We start from the raw sequence: 18,876 nt of genomic DNA on the forward strand, positions 1-18,876 counted from the left end.
GACAAAATATAATATACATTATATAGAGAGAAGTTCAATTTTTTGGTTTTTGGTTTTTGGTGCAACTCTAAAACAAATGACCGTAGGTACATGAAATGTTGACTGAATGTTTATATTAGCATTTTCTATACACTATAACATTTTCAGTTTCCATTTTTCTATAAATATCAATAAAATTGTATTTCTGGGTAAAAAAGCGTGAAAATTTAATGCAAGGCTCCTGATATATCGTTACGATAGCAGTTGAAAAATATTAAAAATACATTGGCACAATTTTTTTTTATAAGTATTTAAAGTTCAAATTTTGACAAAATTTATCAAATTTAAAATTTAATAATTATTTTGTAGTTAAAAATTTATAAAATGTTCAACTTTTATAGCTAAGGATTGAACATTTAAGACAAGGTTCCACGTAAATAGGCTATATATAAATTTCTTTATTCAGAATAATATCATCAAATATACTTGGTAATGTCAAAGGCTATCTGAACGTTTTCGTTTAGAATCATTTTCCTTATACAATGATATTATATCATTGAATTCAAATTTAACACCATCCATTACACTATTACAGTGACCCACTTGTAACCTACTGTACAGCAGAGCGACATCCACTTACCCACCTTTTTTAAGCTTAAAATTACTCATATTATTTGTATCTTTTTAACTAATTATATTGTATTGTAAAGTAAACACGAATTGAAATAATTAAAATAATATTATAATCCGCATATTAATTTTATGAGCGTTCCAGTTCGTAAAATTTTCCATTTCGAGCACTGTCTCCAGCTACTTCAAAATCCTACAACTAGTGGTTCTATTTAGTATTTTGTAACAACGGACAATGTAAAATTCTAATCCAAAAAATAAATAACCAATATCAAACCCCTTTACACGTGGTTATGGCGTGGCTATTTTGCCCCCGTCTGATTTTAAAAGCTGCACGATGTCACGATGCCGGTGCTCGGTGGTTTTCGATTAACCATTATTGTGTTATATTAGCACAAAAACATGCCTATATTTATAGACAATTATTATCTTGTGTAGGTACTAAGAAATTATTATCCCAATGATCAATTGGTAATTAATAGTTGGATTACATTTATTATTTATAATATAAATACAATATATTGTGTGGATAATATATATTACATAATAGGTACATATATTACATGTGTAGATATGTGTGGACATGCGTGAAAGTAGGTATGCATGTTTGTGTCTAATGAAGGAAAAAGAACATAATAATATATTACTATGTGCTTGCGAGTAGTTGTTTTTTAAGTTACCCATTTGGTCTGGTCAAAACTTTTGCCCCCTCTATTAAAAACTGAAATGACGCCACTGAGTGTTTTTAACTGTAATAGTAATAAATATAGGCCTACTTGATAGCGATTAGCGGTAACATACCTATAGACAATGGTCGATGGATGTGTTCCTATATTACAATTTATTTTTATAGCCTAAAAAAACCTAGGAGAACATTTTTAACAGGTCATAGAATTTCCGATAGCTTTCTGATATTAAGAAACTGTTAACTAATTAATCAAAGGTTATATTAAATTCTATTTAGAACTTAGGATATAAAAACTACTGATTTTTATAACAATTTAAAAGAGGGCCCTACTATAGGCTATTGCTATGTTATGATAAGATAAATTAAATTATTTATCTGAGTAATCACTGTAGTTTTTTAAAAAATCCTAGTCCATGTACAAAATGTGTCCGCTCCACTGAGCATCCCCTGGAAATAGTTCTAGTGCCGTGCCTGATAGTTATTAGTATAGTATAGTGTAAACTGCAAGAATTCATATTTGCTTATATTTAGTTAATATATTATTAAATATATTCTGTTAATTAAACACAAAATAAATCCATAACATTTTCAATTTAACTACTATAAACTGTTTATTTTATTATGATTGCTTCAAACAGTAATTCAAGAAGGTGTTCAAGAAGTGGTCCAAATGTATGTTTTATTGCAAATTATAAAATACTGAGTAGGTATAATACATTATTATAAATAATTATATCTATTTTAGTAACAGTAAAAGATCTGAAGGAGAGAATACATTTGTTATCCAATTTGTTCTACACTTGTGCCATTAGAACTCAATATTGTTGTGATATTTAAAATCTCTTAACACACGATCTGCCTATGAATTTCGACTGTAAATTTTCAGAAATTTATGACCTTCCTAAATAATGTATCAAACCGTCGTGGAGTGGTAGGTAAGCCAGTAACTGGACGGATACCTACGGTATGTCGATTATGTCGATATTGATCCATAATAATAAGGTAATAATATTAATACATACGTATTCAGGTATTGTTTTAATACAATTTTGGATTTAAGACTATTATATTATTAATAATTGTAAATTGTAATAATCGTTTAAAAAATTGTATGTTCAAAGTAAATATGTTTATTTTTTTTCTAGAATTTTAGGATGTTGTGTTGTATTTATTTATATTTTTGATAAAAAAACTCTCTTAAATTAAAATAATACTCTCGTTATGTTACTAGAATATAACTCATATAAATGAAAATCAAATTTACTTTTTAACTCTAATTAACTATTATGCAGAAGTATAATTAAAATATAAATCAAAATAATTTGAGAGGATTAGATGATGATAAGCTTCTGTTAAACACAATACAAATCTAAATTGATCACGTTTTAATAAAACATGGTATTTAGCATAATATTAAGATAAGACTATGATACTATATATTTTGTCATAAGAATATAACATTCCAAGCTTAAAGGAAAAAATAAATAATAGATCATCCCTTTTCTGATTGAAATTAATTAACTTGTTTTTGTGTTCTAGATGGAATTTAATTATCTGAAAATATTCAGTTGTCCACGAGTTATCCATATTCCTGTGAAGTTGTTATTGTCCGCTGAAATACCCTAAACGGTCAACTATATTTTATTACCTCTTGACATGTACTATCGAGTGCGTGGGCATAACCATCTACACTACTACACAAACACACAGTACACACTCACGAGATCGTGCGACTACGTAACGATATGTCAATTAAGTTGCCAATAATTTGCTCCTTAATAAATAGCCAGCACCGGGTGCCTTGATTAAAAATTACTAATAAAGAAAATCACAATAATGGATAGGTTACACGAGAAATCGAGTGAATATCAAATGTTGATACTACTCTATAGAAGATACCTACTTGTAACGCAAAATTCTTATTTATATAAAAAAAATGTTAAATTATTGATTAGAACAAAAGTTATTTCATTTGTCAGGTTTTGCTGTTACATTCTATATAATATATTATGTTATACCTAACTTATAAGTATGATGGGATTTAAACATTATTTTTACAATAAGTTGTAATATATTATTATTAAATTTAAATTTAAAATTCATTTAATTAATTCAACAAAAAACACAAAAAAAAAAATGATTACTTTCAATACCATGCTTGGGAAATATACGAGTATTTATATTATTTTGATACAATTATAACTGTTAGGTACCTAGTAAGATACCATTCCCTCCTATGTAGAATCTAAGACCTACGTTACCTACTTAGATATACCAAATTATAACACGTTTAATATAATTGGTTATGAGTTTCTGACTTCAGACTAATTTATATTACATACTTCATATACCAATATAATATTATAATTTATAATATTACAAAGTGTCCACTTTTCCACTTCTACCATATAAAGTGATCTATAAAGCTATAATAGAACCATAGTGCAATAGGAACCTAGTTGTATAAGGTACTATTATAAAGGTACTATGTAAATGTCATAATGTAGTTGACTCATGAGTGATTTGCTTAGAAATAAGATACAGGCCACTTAAATCATGTTTTAAGTAATTTTATTTTACAATTTAAAAATAAAAATCTTATCGTTAAATAGGTAATAAAAATGTGAAAACCACGATAGAAACAAAATTTAAAAATATGTAATTGTTCCTGTCATTCTGTCTCTGGCATAAAATTGAAATTAAATAAACTGCACCTTTTTGCATCAAATGAAATCACAACAAAAAATATATTCAGAAATGTAAGAATATTCATTGAAAAACCAATTTTAATAAAAATTACACAATGTATTATAAAAATTATAAAAAATATCCTATTATAAAAAAATGTCATAAATATGAAGTTAAGAACAAAAATAAATAAACTTTTAACAAAACATACACAATTAAATATTATACCGGGTAATTCTTTTATCATTTAACACTCATTATTTTAAAAATTATAAATGTTTTTGAAAAAAGAATAATTTTTAACTATGACAACATACAATTTTATTTTCATATTCCAAAGAAGAAATATTTGAATACACACAGGGATGGGCAAGATACTCAAAAATCGATACTAGATACTAGTACTTGGATTTGGAGTATCGAGGTACTAGATACTCGATACCTACATTTTAAGTATTTAGATACTTGATACTCGATACATTTGAAAAAATTAGTCAAAGCCTATGACGCATAGGATTTTTTTTAAATTTTATTTATACACAATTAGGTAGGTTATGAATCTAGACAAATGCATTTAACTTTAAAATTCCAAATATTAGTATAAATATATTATAATAAGTCAATCGTTAAATTAAATAAATAAATAATAATAAAAAAAAATTATAGATAGGTATCATATCATATTCTTAAAGACGTAAAGTCCCATTCAACGTGTATATGTGATGCGTCCCAGTACACAGATATAACTTAATATGACTTGTTTTATATACAGGGTTGTGGTTCAGTACCACGAATAGGTTAGGATGTCACAATGACAAGTATAAAATTTATTAATATGTCTTAATGACAAGGTTGATAATTTTTTTATTTTTATTTGTCTTAATGACAATTACATTGATATAACATATTAGGTTTAATAATAAACATGATTTTTAAATTACAATAAAAAATAAAAAATAAAATACGGACTAACGCACTATGCCTGAGTAAAAGGCCGCGACGACGAACGCACTGACGGGGAATCACGGGGGGTCAAGTCGGACTGGTAAACAGTCGGAACAATGCCGGAATAGCTCCAACTATTGCCCCAATGACTGTGGGCGGCCGATCCAATGCCGGAATTTCTCCAACTATTCGATCACTGGCCGCACCACAACCGTCCGACGAGGTTCCGTCAAAGCTGGGGGAGTCCGTTTACCAGCAAAGCGTAAGTCTGCCCGGGTGGGTCTTACTACAATGCTGGTAAGGGAATGGTTGTTCGTTCGTCGTTCGCACAGCCTTTTATATGTGCGTTGTCGGCGATAACACTGCTCCGGTCCCGTGTTCTGTGACAGACTTGAACAGGTAGGTGCCGTGTTCTGTGACAGAATTGAACCGGAATAGTGTAATCGCCGAAAGTTGCGAATAATAATAATGGTAAAATATGGATATACGATAAGATACGATATTAACAATATTAATAACAATCGTAATAATTAAAATAATAATAATAATAGTATCAATTAAAAATAATAATAGTAATAATAATAATATAGATAAGGTGAGTACAATTTGGCGTAAACATCCTGCCCACCTTAAATGCGTTCAGCGTTTAACAGGTTGGAAGTGGACAGAGTTTCACGATTGGTCTCTTGATGATTCCGGTGCTGGTTTGGACGGTAGCAACTCGAACAATCCCATCTTGGCCGGGGTGCACCTGGAGAATCCGACCAAGTTTCCATAGAAGTGGAGGTGTTGGTTCTCGTATTAGGACCAAGGTATTGGTTTTCAAGTTGTCACTATGGTTTGTCCATTTGCTGCGTCTTTGGAGAGTTTGCAAATACTCGTTTTGCCATCGTTTCCAGAAGTGGACTTGGAGGTCCTTAATTAGTCTCCAACGTTGAAAATGAGATAGAGGGATTTTCTCTAAATTAGGTTCGACAGTGGCTGTACTGGACATAAGAGTGAGAAAGTGACTTGGAGTAAGGGCCTCAAATTCGGATGGATCAGAACTTAGGGCACCCAGTGGACGTGAGTTTAAAGTAGCTTCAATGCGACTCAGCAATGTGCTCAATTCTTCGTATGTTAGTCGTTGCAACCCAAGGGTTCTGTATAACAGTGTTTTGACTGATTTGACCCCAGCCTCCCATAATCCTCCAAAATGTGGTGCGGAAGGGGGGTTAAAATGCCAACTGATATTCCGAGCCGTTAGATATGCCTGACACTGATTCTGATACTCCTTGGAATGGGTGAATTGATCGACGGGCTGTAATAGGTTAGCCGCCCCCTTGAAATTTGTTCCGCAGTCACTGTGTATTTGTTCAATCGGTCCGCGTCTGGAGATGAAACGACAAAACGCCATCAGAAAGGTTTCGGATGACAAATCTGAGGCCACTTCCAAATGTAATGCCTTGGTTGTCATACACACAAATAAACAGATGTATGCTTGACTGGGCACCGTTCGACGTGTTGTAGAGGACTTTAAAATGATTGGGCCGGCATAGTCTACGCCTGTTGTCATAAATGGTTTTATCTGTTGCAGACGATATTTGGGCATGTCACCCATAAAAGGCTGTGGATTGCGTGGGCGCGTCTTGTAGCAAGCAATACAGAGTCTTAATCGGGATCTAATGACTTGGCGACCAGATATTATCCAATACTGTTGTGCAATTATTGTTTGCAGAGTAGTGGCACCGGGATGTTTGTGTTCTTTATGAAAATCATCAATGAGTAGGTTCGTTAGTCGGTGGGAACGTGGCAGAAGTATTGGATGCTTCTGTGCATATGGAATCGGTGCATGATTTAGACGACCACCAACACGTATTATTCCGTGATCATCTCGAAACGGACTGAGTTTTCGTAATTTGCTAGTGTTTGCATAGGAGTAATTACCTGTTTTGTCAAACTCATCCGAAAATGATTGCCCTTGTACTGTTCGAATGATCCGTTGCAAGGCATCTACTTGTTCATGAGGAGACAACTTTATGGTTATTGGTTTAGATTTGGTAAAGATTCTTGAACAGTATGCGACAACATGTATGATTGTAGCGAGTGATGAATATTTATTTAATAGATCTTCGATGACAGTCTGATGTAGTGTGACTACTAGAGTAGTTTTACGTTCTTCCGAATTTGTCGTATCAGGATCGTTGTTGATAACTGTTGGTGGCCATGTATTATGGTCTTGATAGAGAAATCTGGGACCAGACCACCAGAGTGGATGATGAAGAACCTCAGATGGATAGAGCCCCCTTGAGGCACAGTCAGCAGGGTTGTCATTTGTGGGAACATAACGCCATATAGATGGTGGTGTAAGTTCCTGTAGTTGACTTGTACGATTGGCGACGAATGTTGCCCAACGATGAGGCGATGATTTTATCCAAGACAGAGCGGTGGTTGAGTCAGTCCACGCGTGCATTGTAGTGATGGATATAATTGAAGCGAAAATGTGATGGACTGAATGCAACAATTTTGCAGCAAGTAGCGTTCCGCAAAGTTCCAACCGTGGAATGGTGACGTGTTTAAGTGGAGCTACCTTTGATTTTGCTGTGATGAGGTGACACTGAATCGTGGAACCACTAATACAACGCAGATACACGACTGCAGCATAACCCTTTTCTGAGCTATCGGAAAATGTATGTAACTCATATGTTGGATGCCCATCTATCGTGATTCGACGAGGAATAGTTAATGTTTGTATGCTTTTAAGCTCCTGTTGATATCGCTTCCAAATCGTTAGTATTTGTTCCGGGACGAGATCGTCCCAACCAATTCCAGACGTCCATAGTAATTGCATTACATATTTGGCCAGGAAGGTGACGGGTGCTAAGAAACCCAATGGGTCGAAGATACGTGCCATATCTGATAAGACCGAACGTTTTGTTGTTGTGAGGCTTGGACTATGATAGTGGTACGAAAAGTAGTCCTGTGTAGGGTTCCAATGCATGCCGAGGATCTTGAGTATTGCTTGCCCTTCGTCATCAAATAGTACAGCGGGATCCATAGAGCATTCAGTAGCGGGTACTGCTTGTAAGATGCTGGGTAGATTACTAGCCCACTTCCTTAGTTGGAACTTCCCCTGAGCACACAGAGCTATCACCTGTTGTTGGCAGAACAGGGTATCCTCTTCTGACTGAGCTCCTGTAAGAATGTCGTCAACAAACATGTCATTCTTCAGCACTTTAGCAGCAATTGGAAACCTTGACTCTTCTATTGTCGCCAGATATTGCATCGTGCGTAGTGCTTGGTGTGGAGCACAAGAGGTGCCATATGTAACCGTACATAGGCGATATTCTTGAATTGGTGAGTCTGGTTCAAAACGCCAAAGTATGCGTAAATAGTCTCGATCGGTTGCATGAATTTGGATTTGTCGGTACATTTGTTTGATATCCGCAGTGAATAAAAACTTGTGTACTCGAGCTCGAATCAGAATGTTGGTAATTTCTTGCTGTAACTTCTGTCCAGTGTACACGCTGGAATTTAATGACTGTCCAGAAGTAGTTCGAGATGAGGCGTCAAAAACTACCCGAAGCTTTGTAGTTTGACTTTCCGGACGCAGGATACAATGATGTGGTATATAATAGCAATAAGGAGTGATTTTATTGCTCTCGGGAACTACTTCCATGTGTTTACTTTCCAAGTAGTCTTGCATGAAATCTGAGTATTTTTTGCCCAAGGTTGGATCTTGAGCCATACGCCTTTCGAGAGCATGAAATCTTCTGAGCGCTCCACCTTTGGAGTCACCTAGTATTGGACGTAAATGTTTAAATGGCAAGGCAACACTAAACCGTCCCGAGGGTAGACGTTTGATTGAAGATGTAAAGATGGTCTCCGCCTGAATTTCATCAGGACTTAGATGTTTTACCTTTGGGAGTTCCTCCATCTCCCAAAACTTTGTTAGCGTTTTTTCTAATGTCGTATTCGTGGTTACTAACAATGAGGTCATTTGGTTGCTGGATGTTGGTGATATTGGACCCATCAAGATCCATCCAAATATCGTTCCGAAAGCGGTCGGTTGTAATGGTTGTCCTGCAATGCGAGTACCAGTCAGTATGGTTGGTGCGACATCTGCCCCGAGTAAGATGTCAACTGGGCCGGGAGTGTGAAATGTTGGGTCAGCTAAATCCAAGTTGTTTACGTGTGACCATGAAGTAGATGAATAACTAGACTGCGGTGTTGCATCAGTAATTTTACTGACAATGAAGACGTCGAGTGGGATGCAAGGCTCAGTTTTCCCTACTGGTGCCAGCTTGATCGATGATATGCCAGACACTGCATTAATTGATGCCCCTGAGAAAGTGTTCACTCTGGCAGAACAGCGGCGTTGAACTAATGACAGTCGATCGGCACATTTTTTGGTAATGAAGCTCACTTGGGATCCTGTATCCAACAGTGCTCGAAAAGTGTAGGTTTCCTTATGGATTGACGAGATATTGACGAGTAAGGTTGATAATAGAATGGATTGTGGTCGTGGATGTACCGCTACCATTGAAATTGGTGAAACAACATCATTTGTTGATGTCTTTTGTTCTGGAAAATGAAGCAATGAATGATGACGTTTACGGCAGGATTTACACGAGCTTTTCGAAGGACATGCTGCAGATGAATGACCGGAGCCCAAACAATTTATGCAAAGATCTAACGTCTTTGTTATTTTGAATCGTTCAGTGGGAGGTTCCTTGAGGAAAACTGAACATTGACGTATTGAATGGACCGTTTTGCATAGCGCACATTTAGTAATGGGCGTCTGTGGAGCTGTTGTAGTTAGAACTTTGGCAACGGGACGATGGCGAGCTTTAGTATTAGAGTTTTTAAATGAAGTTGGTGGTGCCTCATTCGTTGACGTCGAGCTAGACGGGTGGACTTCTGCCGATCGGATGTGAGTGTGTAAAAAATCCACAAATTCGCTGACCTGGGGCGAATAGTTTTCTCCTACCCGTAACTCCCAGCGAGAACGTAACTCATAATCGAGGTGTTGTTCGAATATGTGCACCAGAATTGGCCCCCACTGACGAGTGATAAAATTCAGGTTGTCCAACGCAGCTGTATGTTCTTGAATGATGTTAATCACGTGTTTAATTGATGCGGCGTTGGCAAATGTAACCTTTTGAGGTGCTAAAAGTGCATCCAAATGGATACGTGCCAAATCACGTTTGTTCCCGTACCGACTTCGTAGGATTTTCCACGCACTTTGGTAATTGGCTGAGGTCAACGATAGATGCGATACCAGAGAGAGTGCTTCTCCTTCTAAAGATGTCTTTAAATATTCAAATTTTTCAACGTCCTGGAGTTCTGGAGTATGCGACAAAATTGAATTAAACAGATCTTCAAAGCCTTGGTACTCTTTTAGACTTCCGGAGAAGGTGGGGAATTTCCGTTTCGGTAGTTGATAGATCGACGAGTTTCCAAATTGAGTTGTCTGGTTTTGTGAAATTTCATGTTCTTTAGTTAATGGAATCGTATGTAAGTGAGCCATAGCAATAAGATCGTATTATAGTTGGTCAAATGAATCGCTCAGGGAAGTGCTGCATGTATTGTCAGTGACGTCGATAGGCGATGTCTTTGATCCTACTGCTGTCTCCATAACTTGGATATCTTGATCAACATTGGCACGTAGATCATTTACTTCTAAGAGCATGGTTTCGACCTTTGCCCGTTTGCTTGTACTGGTTTGGTCTGCGAGATATTCATTGGTTGCCTGTGTGAACCTCGTAATGCGGCCGAGTGCTCGAACCACTCGAGCTTTGGCGTCGAGGTATTTTATAGACTCTGGCATGACCATCTTGATGTGAGTTTATGGTAGACTTATGATAAGGTCTAGGTTTGTTTTGTTTAATCCGGCTCGAAGGACCAATGTTTTATATACAGGGTTGTGGTTCAGTACCACGAATAGGTTAGGATGTCACAATGACAAGTATAAAATTTATTAATATGTCTTAATGACAAGGTTGATAATTTTTTTATTTTTATTTGTCTTAATGACAATTACATTGATATAACATATTAGGTTTAATAATAAACATGATTTTTAAATTACAATAAAAAATAAAAAATAAAATACGGACTAACGCACTATGCCTGAGTAAAAGGCCGCGACGACGAACGCACTGACGGGGAATCACGGGGGGTCAAGTCGGACTGGTAAACAGTCGGAACAATGCCGGAATAGCTCCAACTATTGCCCCAATGACTGTGGGCGGCCGATCCAATGCCGGAATTTCTCCAACTATTCGATCACTGGCCGCACCACAACCGTCCGACGAGGTTCCGTCAAAGCTGGGGGAGTCCGTTTACCAGCAAAGCGTAAGTCTGCCCGGGTGGGTCTTACTACAATGCTGGTAAGGGAATGGTTGTTCGTTCGTCGTTCGCACAGCCTTTTATATGTGCGTTGTCGGCGATAACACTGCTCCGGTCCCGTGTTCTGTGACAGACTTGAACAGGTAGGTGCCGTGTTCTGTGACAGAATTGAACCGGAATAGTGTAATCGCCGAAAGTTGCGAATAATAATAATGGTAAAATATGGATATACGATAAGATACGATATTAACAATATTAATAACAATCGTAATAATTAAAATAATAATAATAATAGTATCAATTAAAAATAATAATAGTAATAATAATAATATAGATAAGGTGAGTACAATTTGGCGTAAACATGACTAATAGGTTGAAAAATAATTTCCTACAAGTTGTACTGCAATTAAATTATGGATTTATAAATTTAAATTCACCGTGCATATTATTTTACACATATTATAGTATTATATTAAAACATAGTCAAACAGTCACGGTTGGTAAATAGGCGAGTAAAAATTAATAAAAAATTAATTTTTCAAAGTATCGAGTATTTTTTAACAAAATTATTTTGTGAAATACTCGATACATATTCTAAAAATGTATCTCGATACAAGATACAAGATACGTATCTTAGATACTGCCCATCCTATGATACACGAAATAGAATTTAGGACGAGTAGATTATGAGTTATTAGTTACAAGTATTTTAAGTTTTGAAGTGCACACAAGAGTAGAACGAAGTTTGTAACGGGATAAAACGGAGTGTCCATTTAGGTGGCGCACTCTCGTGGACCGTTACCACACCGTCACACACAAAGACTACCGCGCGCTCTTGCGATGGCAGAATCGGCGAAACACCGGCGAACGCCCAAACACAATCGCCCCACACAGCCACAGATAGCGCCCGTGCAGCACCCGATTTCCGGACGCCTGCCGCCCTCCGGGAAATCGCTTATTAAAAAAAAACGAGCACAGTAAAAGTACCTTCGTCCCCTTCGCTGAGTGCGGCGAGCTAGTAAACCGGCCGGTACTTTGTTACCGGTATACACGGGAACTTCCGCCAAACGATTCAACAGCACCTTGCCTCCAGTCTGCAGAAGCCGGCCGGTATTTAATGACCGGTAGATACGGTAATGCCACAGACTTTCATAAGTCCAGTTGGCTACCCTGTCCTCTCTTAGTTTTGAGAACGCCGTGTCCGCGACACCGTTGTCCGACCGTACGTTGATCGAGAACGCCGAGCCATTGCCGCCGCCGTCCGATCCTTTGCACACCTCTGTTGTTGAGCACGCCGACCCATAGTTGCCGCCGTCACCCGACTTTACACCGTTTTTACCACGATGACCGGAGCAGTACTACATCCACGAGGCTGCCCCACAGACGTCCACCTCATACCAATCCTCGGACCAAAACAGTGAGTTCAATGTATGGTTCCCACCACTAAATGTATTCCCAAATAAATTATTTGTATTTGTAAACTCTTTGAGTACCTATTAATATTGATCAGTAAAAGAAAATATTGTAAAAATTGGATCAAAAATATTGTTAAAATATTAGTTGATGAAAATAAACGAATTATTCAAGTATACCATAAACGACAATCGTCTGTTTTCATTACAGGTTACCCCACATTATTTTGGTCCAATACACCGCTCATCTCAACTTTAAAACTTTTTATGAGCCAACAATTGGTTCATAATAAAATAATCACCTAGTGTATATTTATCAAAGTCTATGGCACATTGTCCTCCAGCACTATCAAGATAATTGAAATAGTTGTTAAATTTATGCATATTAAGAATAATTTTTTTTTAATGAGATTTATATTGTATATAGATTTTACATTCTCTATTGCGTATAAAGAAGGAAGCTTCAGAAATAATTTCTGCATGCCAATATAATGAATACAGTTCTTCGGAAAGCTAAGAATCGATCAATAGTCCATGCACAGGGCTTCCAATTTCCATACTCAACTCATATTCTATATCCATCCCATGTTTTCCAATATTACGGACAACTGTTTGAATATGATCATCTAATTCCAGAAGCTTGAAGCAAGTTTGAAGCAAACAAATAGATTTCCTGTAGTACCTACTTATAAACATGAGATAAATTATTAAAAAAACTATCATTCATTCGGTTTGGATATTGGAAATAAATAGTTTAGTATTGCTAATAGAAGAACACATTAATATAATTAATCTAGAAAAGCTTAGCGAAGAGTGTAATTATTGATGACTAACAGCATTATGTAGGTTATTCTGAACAAAAATTTAGTTACAACTTACGAGGCATTAATTTGTTGTTTTTATAATGAAGTAAAACATTTTTTAGTTATTTATTTGATCATTAAATTATTATTTATATTGTCAAGCATTTATTTGTTGTAAATTTAAAGCTACATCAAGTAGAGGATTCTGTACAATAGGATTTATTGATTTGATCATTAGGTTCCCCTACTAATATTATACAACAATAATTAATATACAATCATAATATTCTAAAATGGTTTATAGTTTATATACAATAATTATATTATATTATATTACTTTAAGCTTATTTAACAAATTTTCCAACAATAAATAGTGATTATGAACATTGTTTTGCAATAATAAAAATTGTATTTTAACATTGTATTTCATGGGCCACTAAATTATGTTAAAGGGAACATTAGCTCACTATTGATTGATTCAATATTTAGTAATTGTTTATGTAACCAGGTATATATATTATTATATTATTTTTACAGTATCAATAAATTTTTAACTCACTTAACAGATATTTTATTTTTTAATGTATTATAATTATCAAAAATCCATAATATGTCATTCATTGAATTATATTCTTCTCTTAAATATGCATATAATACACGCATTTTTTCGAAATGTTGTGTCAATTCTTTTGTCATTTCCCACCAAGTATCATCAGTTTTTAATTCTCCAAATAACATCATATTTTGTCCTGTTGTATCAACAGTATCAGCACCTATACCTAAAAAGATAAAAACAAATTTTATTAAAAACCCTATCGTGTTTTAAAAACAACAAATATCTTACTATCACAAGTTGATGTAACAGTAATATCTATGTTAATTGGAAGTTTAGATTCATAGTCCGTGTCTGGTACAAATCTGTATATATAATGTTCTTGTAAAACATATTGTATTTCAGAAATCAATAACCATAATCCTAACTGTTACTGAAAATCATAATAATATTACAAGTTTTCAAACAATTTAATAATTACAGCTAATACAAATTAATACCAGAACTTAAAAGTACATAATATTAACGTAACAATTTGTTCAAATATGTTTTTATGATGATCTTACGTGTAACATTACTATAAACAGATGGTTCATAAATTTCTTCTTAAACCTTAGGAAATGAATCCAATTATTTTACAATAGGTATTAAGTGTTAATTTATTTCCTCTGTATCTCAACATTTTAATTATCTACAACAAAATAATAATTGTATAAAATTCATTATTTCTCATAACATCATAATACATTTACCTAAATAGTTATTTTAAATAGTTAAATATTAAAATATTAACAGTGTAAACAGTGAGAGGAAGTAATAATTTAATGGAAACAAATAGCAACAACCAATTATTTTGTTATAATATGTAAGCATACAAATATTTAGGTAAAATGACACTTAGTACGGTTGATTATTTAAAATGCATAACCCGGACAATTTGTACGGTCAGGTAAAAAGGTAGATTGCAGAACGCGGACACTTTGCACGATCAGGTAAAACTTTAAATTGCAGAACACGGACACTTTATACTAATATATTATATTTAATACAAACATGTCAGAAGTCATGAACAGACCATGTTATTAAGCTTAAATATTATTTGGTAGATTTAATTATCTTATACATTCAAAATAGGAGAGAATTATTACCTATCAAAAGTAATTTTTACTTGTCATTTCGCCATACTGTACACATTTTTAATTTACTTTTTAACATATTATTTGGTAATAATGTAATACAATTATTATAATTTATAATCATGTTTGATTATTTTGATAATTTCAAGATTTTTAGGTCATCAAGTTTCTAAATTAATTAAAAATATATTATAGCACCAATTAATATTTGGCTGTTATCTAACCAGTTTGTTAAAAAACCTGATTATTATGACTGTTGTTCATATACTATATTTTAAAACACTTTTAATTGACTTTTTGTTTTAATTTTTAATTTTTACATTTTAATAATTGACATTATTTATACTTACTACTTAGATATATAACTTGTATTTACTCTACTTATGTTTTATGTATATAATAGTACAAACTGTCTGCGGTCTGAATTGAACATTTTTACCCAACCGTACAAAGTATCCGCAATCAGCAATGTACCTTTATACCCGACCATACAAAGTGTCTGCGTTTTGCACTTTTATTGGTCGACCATACAAAGTGACCTAGAACCAAATATTAAAATAAAAAACAATTGAAAACTGCACAAATCGACCATTCCTTAATTATCATGTGTAAACTTACTTACGATTTTATTTAAATATTATCAACTTAATTCCTATGAGCTAAATGCCTAGATGTGCTATATTTTATGAAACAAATGGAACAATAAGAATACAACTGAGTAATATAGTTAATCCCTGCAAAAGCCTATAAAATAGGAATATACTTTTCGCAACATTTTAAGTAAATGCTGCGTTAATACAATTATTGTTAAAATTACCAGTTGACAATGAGCAATAATTGGAATAGAATAAATACAAACTAATATTGAATACTATATTATTATGTTGGAAACTCCTCTTCTACCTAAGTACTCGAATAATAGAAAAACTTACCGTTATTTTTGTTATCATCGTCGACGTCCTATCATTTATCAACAAAATCAAATTTTGTCATCAACACCGCTCCGCATTGCCCACAAATCATACGGTCGATTTCCTGGAGCAAATGTACTTTACCACCACATTCAAATTGTTCGATTATTTCTTTCGGAACTTATTTATATTAACTATTTAGGAACAATGGTGCAATCAGAATTTGTCGTAAACCATTATTTTAAAAGTTATAGCTGTTACGTCCTAACCGACGTCGATATATACATCAACGCAGAAATAGAATACGTGATGTACTAGGTATGATGAATGTTTATTAACGTAGTACAAAAATACAATGTTATAATATAAAGATAGAATATAAACTGTGAGTGGTGTTACGACCTGACTCTGAAGATCCCTAACCGTCTGAAGAGCTCTTGTCCTGGGCTTCTATATATATGATTGTGTCCTTTGGAGTGGGTGGTTGTAGTAGTGGCTAAGCTCGGTCATGAGACAGAGTTCGGGTCTCGTATTTGGTATGCTGGTCGACTCGTATCCTGCGTATGGGCGTTGGCTTTCCAGGAAAGATACGTATGTGACGGCACCTTCTATAGTTTAATTGTTTTCTCTACGATTTTGCAACGACCTCCGCATGTTATACTATACTAATTGCCTTATTAGTTATAGTGTCAAATATTATTAGAAACGTGCGGCGCGCTGTACATAGTTAATATATGATTAATTAATACGTGGGTACGTAACATAGCCATCCAAAGTTTGGGTTATTACGTTTATACGCATGCGCGCCACACTACTTTAATGTCGCGCGCAACGCCTATAGTTAATTTCAAATTTTTTTATACGTATTTTAACGACTTAAGAATGATGGTGAAATCACAATTTGCCCGATCAGCGCTGCGCTCGGACAAAAAAATCAAAAATATCCCCCAATTTGCTGTGTAAAACCACCTTGGGGAGGCCTCGATATTAAACAAAGATGTTAAAAAGCACATAATGTGATAGCGTTGCACTCCCTCGCTACGCTGCGCTCGGACAACGATAAAAAGACACGATAAACGTAGCGTTGCGCTCATGCGTAAAAAACGCAAAATTGCTGACTTCCAAAGGCCATAACTTCAAAACCAAGTCCTACCGACAAATTATGATTGTACCATTGTTCTTAAATAATTAAAACAAGTATGTTCCAAAAAAAACAAAATCAAAAAATTTGCATGTGGTGGTAAAGTGCATTTTAGCCCTATAGGTTAACTCAGTTAAGTTAAAACACACTTTAAAAAAAAGTTATTTTGTTTATACAACGCTATCATACTTAATTTTTTACCAACCCAAAACTAAATAATAGACTATAGTGTTTATACTTTATACAGTACTAGCTCTCCGAGCGTCGTTGGGGGAGACCCCCAAACCACCCAAGTTGGCGAAGAGTTGTAACCGATGTCGGAAGCTGCAGTGGTCTTTTGGTCTGGTCGTCGGTCTCGGGCCGGTTGGTGTGTGATAAGGAGATCTGGTGATAAGGAACTGTGATATGGTTAGGACCACCACGGTTCGACGTGGTAGCCCGAGTTATGCCGCCGGAAATTCGAAATTCCGTAAAAAAAATTATATAGCCGCCGCGATTTTTTTGGTGTCTAGCAGGTCAATCACCTCAGTTATCCGGGTAGGCAATCCGACTTCATCGGATAGCGGACAATGTGGGACGGCCGGGTCACGGCATCAGGTATGCAATCCAACTGCGTCGGATCGCTGACAACGTTCTTTACTGCCGCCGAAAACGCAACATTACGTGAAAAAAAATTTAAAAAAATTCGGGCGTCCATGCAAATCATATAGCTGCAGTATTTTTTTGGGTGTCTAGCAGGTTAGTCACCTCGAATGATTTTCGCCGTAGTAATAGGGGTAGGCTATTGTTACGAACCCCTGTTTATAAATTATTAGTAATTAGCACAATAAGCACCTTTTTTGCAATGCCCGTCGACCCAATAACGAAATACCGAATGAGCGTCGCCGGCAGTCGTATTTTATATCACACACAGGACTCATGCGAATGCATATTCGATAAAAGTATTTAGTTAAGTAAATCAAAGACTAATTATTTATTACCTAATAAGATCCTCCAGGAATCAATCTTAAAATAATATAGTTGTTTCCTCATCGAAGACGAACTTACAAACCCGCAACGGATATAACCGAAAAGGGAATACAACACTATCCGACTTTGTCAATTTGCGACGGCCGGGTCACGTCATCAGGTACTGCGTCGGATCGCGGACAACGTTCACTACTGTCACCAAAAAAGCAATAAAAAGTAATAAATTACGTTAAAAAATTTTTTTAAATTTCGGGCGTCCATGCAAAGTGGGTACTAATCAATAAAATATATTAGTTTTTATCTTTAAATATAAATACAAAGTTCTTCGTAAATATACGTTTTTTTTCTGATAATATTTTCTATACATCTTCAAACTTATAATCTTTATAAACTTAAATGTTTAATTAAGCACACAAATTGTGCAGTAATTTAATGTACTGTAGGTATACTACTATATAGGTACAGCATTGTTCATCGACAATGTTAGTATGTATATTTATTATTCATCAACTAAGCACACAAAGTGTTTAAGATAGTTGCTATGAGTATAGCCTATATTGGTGGTTAAATATTTAATTAAACACACAACCAGGATGGTCTAATTTACTGAATTGGGGCTATAGTGGTTAGGTTATGTCTTCCTACAAATCTCCCAACCAAACTCCAATATGACACGTTGATCCTCAACTCA

The 18,876-nt window shown here is 34.8% G+C and overlaps 1 protein-coding gene and 1 long non-coding RNA gene across 2 annotated transcripts; both read right to left on the reverse strand.

The window, feature by feature from the left end:
• Window positions 1-5,576: 5,576 nt before the first annotated feature.
• On the reverse strand, window positions 5,577-10,439 carry LOC132948910 (uncharacterized). The gene has a single exon (XM_061019605.1). The coding sequence runs from the start codon at window positions 10,437-10,439 to the stop codon at window positions 5,577-5,579; it is 4,863 nt and encodes a 1,620-aa protein (XP_060875588.1).
• A 2,700-nt stretch (window positions 10,440-13,139) lies between these two features.
• Window positions 13,140-16,972, reverse strand: LOC132935352 (uncharacterized). The gene is made up of 5 exons (XR_009663221.1): window positions 15,515-16,972; window positions 14,595-14,719; window positions 14,320-14,461; window positions 14,035-14,254; window positions 13,140-13,357 (listed from the first exon to the last, which is right to left on the reverse strand). It is a non-coding gene; the product is annotated as an uncharacterized LOC132935352 (long non-coding RNA).
• Window positions 16,973-18,876: the final 1,904 nt, after the last annotated feature.

Source organism: Metopolophium dirhodum, chromosome 1, assembly GCF_019925205.1.
Source record: "Metopolophium dirhodum isolate CAU chromosome 1, ASM1992520v1, whole genome shotgun sequence".
Taxonomy (NCBI): Eukaryota; Metazoa; Arthropoda; class Insecta; order Hemiptera; family Aphididae; genus Metopolophium; species Metopolophium dirhodum.